The following is a 14,496-nucleotide window of genomic DNA, read 5'->3' on the forward strand; positions in this document are numbered from 1 at the left end:
TCTTCTTGTTAACGCTGCCAGCTGGCAATAGAATTGGATAATGTTTGTCTGGCCAGCCTCTTTGCCCTGGTCTACACTACACAGTTAGGTCGACATAAGGCAGTTTATGTCGACCTATAACTATGTCAGCGTAGACACTACAGCCTTGCTCCCTAATACATGTGCCGTACTACACCAACATAATAAATCTGCCTCCACGAGAGGCATAGGGCTGATGTTGGTGTAGTTAGGATGATGCAGTGTCCACGTAGACACTGCATTACTTACATCGGCCTTTGGCTGTCATTCTTGCCAATTTCATGACTCCATGCTGGAGTCGTAAAATTGACAAGAAAGTCCTCCCCACTCTCAGCCCAGCTGCTGCCTGCTGCCTGGCTCCTTGCTGAGAACCCGCCGGGAGCCCGGGCAGCTGCCCCACTCCCAGTGACGAGCGGGCAGTCAAGAGCCCAGATGGCTGTCCCGCTCCAGGTGGGGAGCATGGAGCTGAGAGTGGGAGGGGAGTGGGGTGCAGCGGAGAGCAGGGAACAGAGAATGGGGAGGGGCTGCTGGTGTGGAGCTGGGAGCCCACGGGGAGCAGCAAACGGAGCTGAGAGCCCGGCAGCTCCTCACATTGCCCTTCTTAGGTCAGTGGAAACGCTCCTGGTGAGGACATATATCACCGACTGAAGGACAACAGTGTGGACATGCACCACCTCAGTAAGCTGTAAGACAACCTAATATAGGTTGACTTAAGTTTTTAGGACAGACATGCCCTTTGTTACATTCTTCCTCAAGTTCTGCTCAGCAACCTACACCCCAGACTGCTCTTTGAGAGGAGTTCATACAGTTAATTATGTATGGCCAAAATTAATTGGGACAACCATATATTCATGCTGGACAAACACCTTTAATATTCAGCTTTTGCCTGGACAACTCAGCTTAAAAAAAAAAATCTGGCGTAAATCTACAAATCCTTTGGAATTTACACAGTGTCTTCAGCACACAGCTCTACTAGAGAATCACTTCAGAGCTGTATAGTTAAAACAATCCAAAAGGAAGAACTAAAAGAAGTCAAAAGAAGGAAAATAGTTTTTAAGAGCAGCCATATGTCAGACAGGCTTAGGGCCATATTTAATTTAAGAATCATAATATTTCTACCAAGTTTCCAGGAGCAATTCTCTTGATCTGGATACTGCTAATGATTTTTCCCATGGACTTAATTCATAGAAACACAACTTGCTTTATGAGTCATAGAATCAGAGAAGATGGAGTTGAAAATGAGCTCTTAGGTAATCCTATCTACTTGCCAGTGTAGGATATTTCCCTCTTATACAAAAGTTAAAAATAACCATTTATTAAAAACTGGAAAATGAAAACTTTTAAAAAATAAATAAAAGTAGTGGAGGAAGAGTCATGTCCTTTTGTGCTTTGGCTCTATGCACTACGATAATTTTACAAGAAACACTGCATAGATATGCATATTCAGAAATGCAGCAAAAAAAAAAAAAAAAAGAGAAAAGAAATTAAAACTCGATACAATTCTGTAACTAATTTGTACATGCAGTTACCACACATGGAAATCTTGTATTTACATATGCAAATTGACTAGAAAACAAATAATTGGCCTTTTCCACTCACAATCATTGTAATCAAGTACCCATAAAGTACATAATTGTGCAACCATTTCAGGATCCACATCCGAGAAATTTGGTTTTGTACGTATCTATGCAGGCATGCACTCACAGTAGTACGTGACACATTATTCACACCTTTACACATCACAAATACTTAATCAAAAAAATCCAGGCGCTAATGAATATATGCTTTTACATCCCTGGACAGCTGTACTTTTCTACTTGACAAAAATAGCTTAAAATCACATTACATGTTTTTGTTTCACCTTTTGCCCATACTATACACATAAATTAAGGAGGCAGCCAGCTTCCATTATAAAACCCTAATATCACACCCCTATAACTTTGCATCAAACGTGTTTTGACCAAATAATCTCTGAAGACAAGAGAACACATTTCTGCAAAGTTTGGAGAAAGGGTGTTGATCTGTGTTTGGTTCATTTTTGTTTTTTGTTTTTTTTTTTAAGTTAAATCTCATTAAAAATTATCCTGGTTTGAATTTTGACCTTTGTCTGAAATTTATTCTTAGCTCAAAAATGGCTTGTTGCTGCTTTTTTAAACTTTCCATACAGTGGAAAACTTAGGCACTAGTTATATTTGATGACTATAAAGTAATTATATTGTAAGTATAAAACAAAGTTAGTAACAATTTTTGTTGTTGATAGGTTTAGACCTAATCCTGCACCTATTGATTTCTATGAGAGTTAAGGGCCTACTCTTGTTCCCATTAATGTTAGGGCTTGTCTACATTACTCGCAGGATCGATGGGCAGTGATCGATCCAGCGGGGCCAATTTATCTCGTCTAGTCTAGACACGATAAATTGACTGCCGAGCGCTCTCCCGTCGACTCCGGTACTCCACCGGAGCGAGAGGTGCAGGCGGAGTTGACGGGGGAGCGTCAGCTGTTGACTCACCACTGTGAAGACACTGCGGTGAGTAGATCTAAGTACGTCGACTTCAGCTACGTTATTCACGTAGTGGGAAATGTTAGTTATTGATTTCTGTTGGAGCAGGACTGTGTTCAGTGTGTGAAAACGTTGCCCTCTATTGATTGATTTCCACTTAAGGTATGTCTACATTTATGGCAGGGTGTACAGGCAGTATGGACAGTGAGGCATGGCTTAGGCAAGCAGGGTGCCCAATACACATGAACCCTCAGAGTGTATAGAACTCCATGGCTCTCTAGCGGCCCAAGCAATACCTCCAAAGTCTCCACTGCTAGTTTTTACACTGCCTCCTTGCTGCCAGAGCCTTTCCCTGCTGCTTCCCCACTGTCAGAGACTTTCACTGCCACAGGGAGCTACACACTGCAGTGACAAGTGTGGACACAGCCTGCCTTTCACTGTGACATGAAGCTACACATACTCTGTGTGCTGCTGCAAGCATAGACAAGATCTTAGAAAGAACATCAAGGTATTTATACAAGAAGTAGCTCATAGAGGTATTGCTTTGGCTCAAGTGGTAGAGGCTTGTGGTTTTAGTTTTAGTTTTGAAGGATTGGGGTTCAAGGATCAGGTGTGCGTTGATTTATTGTGAAGAGGGGATAACCTTTCCAAAGTTAATGTTGCAACCACAGCCCCATTATAAGGCTGATTTTGCGCTCTTGTAATTCTGAAGGCAGGGGGGAAAAAGAAAAGAAAAGAAAAGAAAAGACCATAACAAGTTCCTCGTGTTTTCAAATATTTTGGGTTAATACTCATTGGTAACTAGAACAATTAAAATTTTGTATTAGGATTACTACCTTAATTCCGCCCCAGCCTGCTATTGTGAAAAGTAAAATATGAGAATTGACATTTTTCAGTCTGATCCTTGGGTACAAGACCAATGCTTGGGAGAGATTACTGGTCCTGAAAGCACTCTTAGTAGTGTGCCTGCCCAAGTGTTTCTAGCCCTGGCAGGCTGCGAGATACTGCACCTTAAAATCGTATTATTTTGATTACCATCTTGGGTTTTATTCCCCACTTAAATTTCAACATGATGTTTGCAGCCAATATCTCACAAGCCACTAGAGTTAGCGATGAGAGACACTGTCAAGTCAAATTTGACCCTCAATTTAAATGTCGTAAAAATAGGTTTTTACAAAATACAAAACAAATCAAAAAAGCCCATCCCTTAAGACGACCAGAAACAGTACCATAACTTTAAAGATTTACTATAAAAATATAACCCCTTCCCAAAACATTTTTATTTAGGCCCCGATTCAGCAAATCCTTGCAATAGGTACAGCACATTGGGCAAGGCTATTTGCGCGTCAATGAAAATGCAACCTTAGGCTATGTATGAGCATATGTAAGGCTAAGCACTAGGGACAGGCCTCCAGAATGGGCACTGATATGCCTCCCATGTTACCTGCAAGTGTACAGCGTTTAAAAAAAAAAGTGTAAAGGAAAATGGGCATATCTGAGGGACCCTAGGGAAGGGCATGCTCATGAGGCAGTTAGCTATGTCCTGATCCCGCAGACACTTATGCATGTGTATAATTTTACTCATGTCAATAAAGTTTTGAACTAATGTTTCCTTTTTAAGTTGAAACCTGATTGTGAACTATTTATTTCTAAGCATGGCAAGCCTCAAGATACTGGAGCTTACATCTTTCATGATCCCCTCAGTCCAGCAGTGCTTCTTTTGATACTGGTCCAGGTCTGAACATAGCAGAGCCCTGACCTTGGAACAGTGTGATTTTCAATCCCTGCAACACACGGCATGTACTACAAGGAACCCCTTAAAATATGTGTATGCAGATAGCAGTAATACAAGCTATTTTGTACAGATGACTGCATTTGATCTAATTGATTCAACAAATCCAAAGTGCCATAAACATAAAGAGTGAGAGAATATAGAAAAATAAGGTATGGTTCAGTACTGCCTCAATTGCCTGAATGTTATGAGAGACACTGAATAGAATTAGACAGTGGAGGAATTTTCAGCCTAATTAATAAAAATCAGGTGACATGACGCAGTTTAGGAAAACTGAGGTTTACCCATAAGCCTGTTATAACATGCGCTCTGGGTAGCATCTCTTCACTGCATTGACTAGGGCTGGATTAGGCCCATATAGTCAAACAGTTTGCTGCATTTTACTCAACTATCTAAAGAGTATTGCAGATATCAAACTACAGTAACAGTTGCTGCAATTCAAGAAACTCTTGATTAGATATCAAACTACAGTACTTAGTAGCAAATGTTCTGTTCTTTTATATACAACAGATTATCTGGCAATAATGCGAGTTATGTGTCTCTATCAAAATGAAATTTGACCCTTTAGTACTATGTGCATAAAACTTCCTTGTGTGTACTACTCATCTTATATGTTTGACTTCCCTATGACAAATTGAAATTGCATACAAAAAGGCTTTTACATGTGTTTGAGTTGTGAAGATACATATGTAGCTTCAGTAGGGATGATTTCTTTACTTCCTCTCTTAAATGTAAAACCTTATTAAATATTAACTATTATACCAACTGAGCAATTGATCTAAACCAACAGGTAGATCAGCAGAATGATATTGTTTCTTAGAACTCTATCAGACACATATTCAAAAAACCTAATGCCGACTTGATCTCTGTAAAATCTGAACACGGCCAGGTGACTGTGCATGCAGATCTGGTATTTGCATATACAAATACTTGTTTTGCATGCACAGTTGGTGGTTTTCTAGAGATATTTCTCAGGAACCATGTATACACCCATTCAAAAAACAAAACAAAACATCACCACCACCACCACCACACACACACACACAAAGAAAGAAAGAAAGAAAGAAAAGGTCCTCTGTGTTTCAAAGGCTGGCCTCAAATCCTAAAAACCCAGGGACCTGATCTTCAATACATTAGTATAGCTGCATATGCTGATTTATACCTGCTGAGGATCTAGCCCATAATTGCAGGCAACTATTAAGAATAAAAGGCAGCTGAAAGCCTGAGAGTTTTCTAACCTACTATATTTATCCATTTGAACCTCACTGTTCTTCCAACACTCAGTAAATAACCCTGGCTTACAAGGATCACCCTCTAGTGGGTGTTCATTTCTTTCTGTTCTCCTCTCCTGGGATGACTTCTCTTAAGCAACAGTTAGAACCTATGCCAAATGTGCAGAGGGAATAAAAGAAGGAAACCACAAATCTCAATTTACATCAGGGCATTTTGATAAAAAATATGAAAATTCTACATGAAGGTTAGTGACTGAGGTTAATTATTGCCCATGGTAATAAGCAGAGCACATGTTGCACAAGCATCTGATGACTGTACATCTGTTTTTTCCAAAAACTGTACTTGTGTGAAATTTGTGGATTTGTCTCTACAGATATCAAATCTTTCATCTTCTATTCATACTTAATGCTTTAAAAAAATTTGGCAAGAACTACTGTCTGTGAAAATGTGCGCCCCGGTGGAGTAAATTCCATCTGTCTGTTTGAAGGGCTGTTTTTAACAATTACAGTTTTCCTAAGTTATAAACCAGCATGAAGCACAATAAACTATACAGAAGAACAGCGGTTGTCATCTTTCTGAATTTTTTTTTTTGCTTTTGTCTGCCAACTTTGAAAAGTTAGACTAATGGCATCTTGGGTTCTAAAGTTAAAAATCCTATGACCATCTGAAAGTCAGAGTGACCAGGAAATGCTGCATAATGTACATCCTGTCCTCTTTTTACCCAATATCCCTTCGGTGTTGTGTAGTATACAAATCATACCTGAGTTTGTTGCCTTCAAGTGCAGAGCACTTCAAATACTTTTTTGAACAACAGAATACACTCATGCAGAACTAAGCTCTAGAGAGGCATATTTAAAATCATTAGTGGATAGCCTTAGTTCAAAGTACATCCATTGCTCCCAATTAATCTGACAGGTGATGAACCCCTGTTCTAATATGGAATCTCACACCTGCATTAACATTGTTGCCAGATCACTTACTTCTGGGTTCTCGAGGTCCATCCACCGTTATCTTGATGGCTCTGTGATACGTGGCTACTTGTGGAGGATTTGTAAAGACTGTGATGGTTAGGGTGAAGCTCTTCCCTGCAACAGGAAAGCACATTACTCTCTTACTGATGATTACAATACAACATGCACTGAGATAATTTGTATCTGTCGTTTTCAACAGCTCGAAAACACATCATATTTTAGTCTCTATATATTATATATGTGCCCATACAGTGCAGCATTTCACATCCACTTCAGGGCAATCCAAGGCTGTGTATATTCCATACATGGCTACTGCTCCAAGCACGTATAACGAATTGATTTACATTTAATGTTATTTGTACTTTGTAAAATACACAGTTTACAGCTGGACAGTTATATTTTAAATTATCCACACTACCACTTACAACTGATCTATGTTTGTTAAGGGTGTTAGTTCACAGAGCCCTATAAATTATGGCTGAGTTCCAAAGCTGCCTAAGGAATCTGAACACACAATTCCCATTAAATCAAAGGGATGTTCAAGTCCCCTAGGAAGCACTGAAAATCCCATGGTAGATGGTTAAAGCTAGTGTTGGATCAATTCTACAGAATACACAGGAATCCTTTAAAATACAGAGAAATCTACTGCCATAGCTCCAAGAAATTATAGAGACAAGATAAAAAGAGATCTCTATAGTTTGTCTGAAGGGAATTAAAGAGTTCCATGAAGACATAACAGTGATCTGATTGTTCTGGATTTCCTCCACTTCCTCCCCCTTGTTTTAAATCTGGACAAGAATATTTTATACAAACTCAGCTTTTTTATTTTATTGCTTTGTGGGTAAAAACTTGCTTCCTGGATTTCTATGGAAATTTTTGCTAAGATATTATGATGGGTTTCACTATAATTCAAAGGGAAGACTTTTCAGATATAGTATGTGCATGCCATAGTTCTGAGTTTTGAAAATTAGTCGTTTGGTGGTTCAAATGGAGATAAGAAATTATGATATAGGCCCTCATGATTATAATGTATTTAAATATTTCTGCTTCTGTTTTGGTGCGAACTCCTTTTACTCTCATTTGTAAAATGGGGATACTACTATTACTTGCCTAGTGTTCTTCAGATTATTTAGTTATTGAATGTGTGGCATATTGACAATGTAAAGCACTGTATAAATATTAATTATTACTTTGGCATTTACAGAAATAAAAGGCTGACAGCACTACCTGTAGCCAGTTTTAGTATAGTTCTCTGAATGTCATGGGGGACATGGATAATCATAGAATTTTCAAGAAACACGGCCCTGATTTGGACAATGGGGAGTTTCAGATAATTGAGGTTATACTTGCATAGGCATGTGCTGTACAAACTTTCCCACACACCACTACAAAAAGCACCTCATTGCTGGTCTCCAACATTCCTGTCAACCAAGTCTCAGGGTTCTTCTGATGAAAGCTTCCAAATGTTATAGTTTGCTTTGTTTATCTAGATGTGGGTATACATCCATGTGTGATGAGAATAAGACAGTTTCACTTTCAATAGTATCTGAACTCAGTTCTTATCTAGGTATTGGTATGGCCCTCAGCACTAATATCTGAGCACTTCATAATCATTAATGGTTTCTGTCCTCACAATGTCCCTGTGAATTAGGATGGAGCAGTAAAGCTCAGGTTAAATAAGGGCTTGTTTACACAGTGCAGCAATGTGCTCTACAGGGGTGTGAATTCTAGAGCACACCAATGTGTTGTGCACTAACTGGCCCATGTAGATCCCGCTGATGTGCACTAAAAGTTCCCTAGTGCATGCTAATGTAGTTCCTTTCCAAACAGTAGTACATTAATGTGCCCTAGGGAACTTTCAGTGCACACCAGCAGGGTCTACACGGCCAGTTAGTGCATAGTGTGTTGATGTGCTTTAGAATTTGCACCCTTCTAGTGGGCATTGCTACAAGCCCTAAGTGTCTCAGCCAATGTTACACAAGTCTGTATCTGAGCTGGGAATTAAAACACAATTCTTCTCCATCCCAGTCCTGTGCCTTCCTAATACCCTTCCAACCTCTGCTGAAAAGTAGCTCCAGGTATCGGGAGGAGCTGTAAAGGTGGCATAAAAGCCACCTTTGATCCATGCCTCAAGACCGTTGACCCCTGACTTGGGTCCACTCAGCCAGACTCAAGGCCAATGTGTTTTTGACATTTTCTAAATACCAAATTGTATGACAGATCATAACAATTAGGTTACCAATACTCAGACTTTTCTATGAGGGATCAAAAATAACTACTATTAAAAACTCCCCAAGAAAATTAACACCCAAACCATGAGCTTTTAACTAATATTAAAGGGACATAATCAAGCCAAAAACATATCCTGCTTCTTTAGGAAAATATTTTACGTACTGTTATTTCAAGTAGCACCTAAAATGCCTATAACTGAAAGAAATTAGAGAAAAATAATACTTTTCTATTTATTAATCTATTTCTAGCTATAATGTTTCCAGTTTATTTACTTGGGACATTTAAAAACACTTACTGGGGCGTTTTCACTGTTTCCCTAACACATTCAATCAGTCCCCCTGTTATTTCTGTAGGATTTTCACACAGCACAAGGAATGAGAAAAATATTTTTAATAGTTAAATGTGATTGTAAAATCAAAAAAATTACCATAGAGAATCAGGGCCAGGTGCAATATTTGTAACTCCTTTAAAGATATTCTTCAAAACTTATTAGATTTCAAAATGATGGTGCCTGTTGTGACACAATTCGGCAAAAGCAGGAAGACACTCCACTTACCTTTTACTGTTTATAGAAGTCTACTCATTAACCACATGCTGGTTAACCACAGGACTACATAACCATATGCCTATGTGTCACTTACTGTTACTCTCTGATAATTCCACTGTAGTCCTCTGGCCATTTTGTTTAATTTGCATTTAGTTTTACTCATTACACATGTATTAACTATATGTCTGGTTGATGCAGGTAAAATTAGCTAGAAATGTATCCAACCTAATTTTACGTGAATTAATCAAACATATAGTTAATACATGTGCATAAAGATCATAGGATGAATGCACACCCAAACTTTCCCCTTGCATCTGTGTATTAGCATGCAGCCTAAACCTGTGATCTCATTTTTTCCTAGATACACATGTGCCTATTACACACAGAGATGTATACAAACACACATGATCTGTCAAAACTGGTGATTAAATTTTGGTTCAAAAGAAATATCAGATTAGTTTCTTGATAAATGACAATCAGATTTCCCCAGCACACAGCCCTTTGTTAGCTAATGGGAAGAGATGAGACCCCTGTTTTAAACAATCCACAAAGCACAAATGGAAAGACTATGCACAAATGGACTAGGGATCATGCACACACAATATGTGGTAATTAAAATTGGAAATTACTGTGCATATGTAGGCATATTGGTTGAGAATAGTGAAATGATCTCATATGAGGTCCTTTCTTTAACACTGCTAATGAGCAAGATTTAGAGACTGCCTCTCCCTCTGTAATTATCCATGGCAGCTCCTAACATCAAGGATGTGGCATCTCCTGGTCCCAAGGATAAAACTTTCAGGAGCCTGGGGCTTTTTCCAACAGAGGGACCTTGGCTTTGGAATATACTCCCAGCACCAACAAGATAAGCCCAAGTCTTGCATCTTTAAAGGTACAGTACAAGATTCATTGTTTCAGTCAATCAGATCTGTCCCCAGTATTAGGGTAGCACAACAGCCTGGCAATATTTCTCTTGCAAGATCCCCACCATGATTCACTTGAAAAAACAATTTAACATGGGGAAGAGAACTAGCTGTATTTCTGGACTGGCAATAAGTAACACTTAATTTTGTATATGGTGTCTATATACTATGTTGATGGCTGCATTAGAAACAACACAGGAATGCTCTCTAGAGCCACTGGTGATTAAAATGTAAAGGAAAAGATAGATTAAAAACATCTTCTAAAAATCATAACTTGATGGTCTAATGATAGTGCACTGCTCTGCCAGATAGGCATCCGTACTTGTGTCCTGAGCTCAGTCATTTCCAGTCTGGCAGGGACTGGAAATGCAGTGAGAACCAGGAAAAAGTGAGACACTTGAAGTGCCCTCCCTGTGCAACCTCTGGATGATGGTTGACATTGTGTTGAAGGGCTCTTCAGGGAGCTGCATTCCAGCCTCTTTAGCTGGAGAGGGGGTTGCTGTAATCTGGGGCAGCTTTTGAAAGGGAATGAAGTCAAGGTGGGAAAATAGCGAATCCCGGACAACAACCTAGTAACATGCAAAGAGGTTTTGTGTATTGCATTAGTCATCCCTGAGAGATGTAATTACAAGAACAAGATGGCTCTATGGATGGGAGGCATTTTTTAGAATGTGTGTGGATGCAAAGCAGCACACCCAGGCAAACTACAGAGAATGGCAAACAGAAAGTAGCACAGAGGACATGTGGCCAGCAGGGCTCGCCAGATGTTTTTAAAGGATGGTTTTCTGTCTTCTCATGTGGGTTGTGGTTGTGGAAGAGAAATAAGTGGGGGAGATGAGAGAAGAACTTTAGCGATTACAGACCATATTATGAGTGCCCCATTCCATTTTTATTCAGTCTTTTCTCAGGCAAAAACTCCCAGCTCAATCAATTGGGGGGGGGGGGAGAGGGGGGGAAGGAGTGTCTGAATGAGGATTGGACAAAAATGTAGTAAAAGCTTCAGGATTGGGCCAATAAGGTGCAGAAGGGAAAAAAAGCAAGAGAAGCTGATGATATGGTTACAATAGCAATATGCTGCTTTAAGATTTCTTTTGTCATAGAATATTATTGGTTTTCTTAAGTAATTACAATGCATTATTTTAACAAACTGGAAAAGAAACAAAAATGGGAAAGGAGCCAAGAATGTTTGCACTGACAAGGCCAAGCAATATGGATGAAAAAACATGAAATGTAAAACAAAAATACACATTACAACACAGATGATATTATGGCTAATTCCATGATGTCTGAGAGAGGTTTCCACATTATAGTAAGAGAAATTATGGCACAATATTTTCTGCTACTACTTTTTCATACTTATGTGTTCATCTGATTTTATTAAAGCGTGCTAAATGATGATTGTTATATGTCTTTCAAACTTCTCATGACACTTCCCTAGGGATCTGCCAAAGTGCCAATGTAAAGATGTCTACTATTTTTTTTTATAATGTGTGTGGCTGTATATACATGCAATATATACACACATACGAACATGCGCACACTCACACACAACATTAACAACTATACATTAGGGAAACATTCTGCCACTCTTGATTAATAGCTTACTACTTGAATATTGAAATTGAAATTGATGGGATGAGTAAGAGTAGTAGAACTGACTCTTAGTTAGCTGTTGCTTAGTGCATGGTTTATTTTTTTAAATGCTTCACTTAATTGTATTGACAGTCTAGAAAAAACTAAACAAGGTAAAATTCTATCCTCAGATGTCTGTCTTGTTCCTGTTGTCTTCAGTGGCCATTTCATACAACTAAGGACACAACTTTGCCAATGGCATTTCATTCAGTGGGCATCTCATAGGAGAACAATTATAGTTCAAGGAGAAGATATTAAAGAGTTAACTTTTGTTAACCATTGTCACATAGATACCACAGACAGCTATTATTTCAAGCACAAGAGAAACTACAGTAACTTCATATACTACTGTGTGGTACCTGTTGTCAAATACAGAATTTTTAATGGTGACCACTGCACTATAAGCCAAATTTGACAATGAGAGCACAATGGGTATGCCTGCAAAACTGTGTACAAATGATTATTTGCACCTAGAAACCAAATAACTGTGTGCACAAACAGGTAGTTGCATGTACAACAGGACTTTTTTTTTTCCACATGAAAATAGAGGCCTGTGCGTGTGAAATGTGGGATTTTGGAGATGCAGCTGTTGCACCCTTCCAGCCAAGTGATCCCATCAACTTAATCTTATGGCTATATTCTGCAACATTTCTACTGGATAATTCCAAGTGTCTCATTGCACAAAGTTCTTATTTCTACATTTACCCGTATAGGGTGAAATTCTGTCCCCAATTAAATCAATAGATGTTTTGCTATTGACTTCTTTAGGCTCAGGATTTCACCCATCGGGCCAAATACTGCCCTTCCTTCTCTGCCCCAAATAAGAATTACAGAATTTAATCCACTGTGTGATAAGATTCTGAATCATCTGAATACTAATGGCTCAGCAACGCAGACACTAGTAATTTGGGTGCAACTCAGCTACTGGCTTCCACTCTTTGCTTTCATTTCTGTTCCCTGCAGCACTCCATAAAGTATGTCTACTCTGGAGCTGGAAGGTGTAGATTCCAGTTTACGGAGTCAGACCCATGCTAGTTCTGATCAAGTTAGGAGGCTAAAAATATAGTGCAGCTCAAGTAGTGATAGGGGCTAGCTGCCCTGACTGTGCACCCGGGTCTCACATGGGATTGTACTGGGGGGGCTAGCTCATCGCACCACTGCAGCTACACCCCTTATTTTAGTATGCTGGCTCAGAGCTAGTGTGGCTTTGTCTCCTCAAGCTGGAATTTACCTTCCAGCTTCTGTGTAGTCAGACCCATACTGACCAACAACAGATGCAAGCTGTACTCTCACATTTCCCCCGCTCATACACCCACCTTTTCTACAGCGAGCAAATCAAATGCGTTTGGGATTTATAATTAATTTTCCTGCATGTTGAATTAGTTTCTCAAAAATTTTCAGAATATGTGTGGTAGCGGGGAGAGGGGGTATTTGGATTGAAACAATCTTCACTTTATTATTTTGTGAATCATAAATAGGTGTATTTACCTCACTCTATTAGAAGCATGGTGTGTGTATTAAGTCACTGAATTCCAAAAGTGAAAGTAAGTGATATTAAAAGGGACACCAACCTTTTTTGGGTCCTAGAATCCAATCTACCTTAAAAAACGTTACACATAGGGTGAGGATTTTCATTAATGCTATGTTTTAAGAAAGCCATCCCACTACAAAGAATTTTTTTTAAATGCACAATTTTGACATAAAATATTAAAACTAATAGATCCAGATCTTGGGGCCAGTCAGAGGCTGGTTCAGCCCTCAGGACAATTTAGAGCAGACACAAAGGTCTAAAAATGTGCCTGGCTCTCCACGCCCCTTGGGGCTATTCTGGCAGACAGGTATTGCTGATGTACAACAGTGCTCTGGCCACAGCACCAGCCATGTGCCCTGTGCTACCACAGCTATACACTACCTGAGGAATCCTCTTACACTGGCAAATCCCCAGGTACCTAGTTAAAATGGATTTTTTTTTTACCCTTTGCCCTGCAGTAGCAGAGTTGATAATCTGTCCTAGTGTGTGAATGCCTCCTCTTTTCTTCAGAAAGAAGTAGACTAGTATCCCCGAGCAGTACACATTCCAACTAGCATAACTGAGGATGCTAGCATACAGACAATAAATGGGACATGATGAACTCAAATATCACATTTCTGTCTGAACACTTTTTTATGTATTACTGTAACAACTGTTGCTTTAGGGTTTGATCCTGCAATTCTTGGAAGAGCAATCCTTGCTTACATGAATAAGGATTACTCGTGTGAGTAAGAGCTGCATGACTGGGCCCTCCGATTATGAACAGTGACAGATTTTCTCTCTATATATTTTTCAGTTGTTTACTTTTTCATTTGACAGTGTTTTATGTAGAGTCAGTTTCATTTCTGCATTGATAGTCAGTTTCACTTCCCAGTCTCAGGCACTAGCATGATGCCACCCTTCTCCTTCACTGCTTGGGGAGTCCCTATGCCCAAGTTTTCCCTGCCACTCTGAGAATGTGTGTCACAGTGCAGCTGGTGCTGCTGTTCCATTGTTTGCCTGGCAGAGACTTGATAACCCTTTTCCCATTTAAGAATTGAGATTATTCATTATCAGTTTTTAAACATTGATGTTTTAAATAAATGTGAATTCCATAGAACTTAATTTAATTCTGAT

The 14,496-nt window shown here is 39.3% G+C and overlaps 1 protein-coding gene across 2 annotated transcripts in view; it reads right to left on the reverse strand.

The window, feature by feature from the left end:
- Nucleotides 1–14,496, reverse strand: part of RUNX1 (RUNX family transcription factor 1) — a 288,952-nt gene that overhangs the window by 55,774 nt on the left and 218,682 nt on the right. For both annotated transcript variants that reach the window (XM_054048759.1, XM_054048767.1), the window contains one exon: nucleotides 6,525–6,629. In XM_054048759.1, the coding sequence (XP_053904734.1) occupies nucleotides 6,525–6,629 (105 nt within the window). The remainder of the gene's footprint in view (nucleotides 1–6,524; nucleotides 6,630–14,496) is intronic.

Source organism: Malaclemys terrapin, chromosome 1, assembly GCF_027887155.1.
Source record: "Malaclemys terrapin pileata isolate rMalTer1 chromosome 1, rMalTer1.hap1, whole genome shotgun sequence".
Classification (NCBI taxonomy): domain Eukaryota; kingdom Metazoa; phylum Chordata; order Testudines; family Emydidae; genus Malaclemys; species Malaclemys terrapin.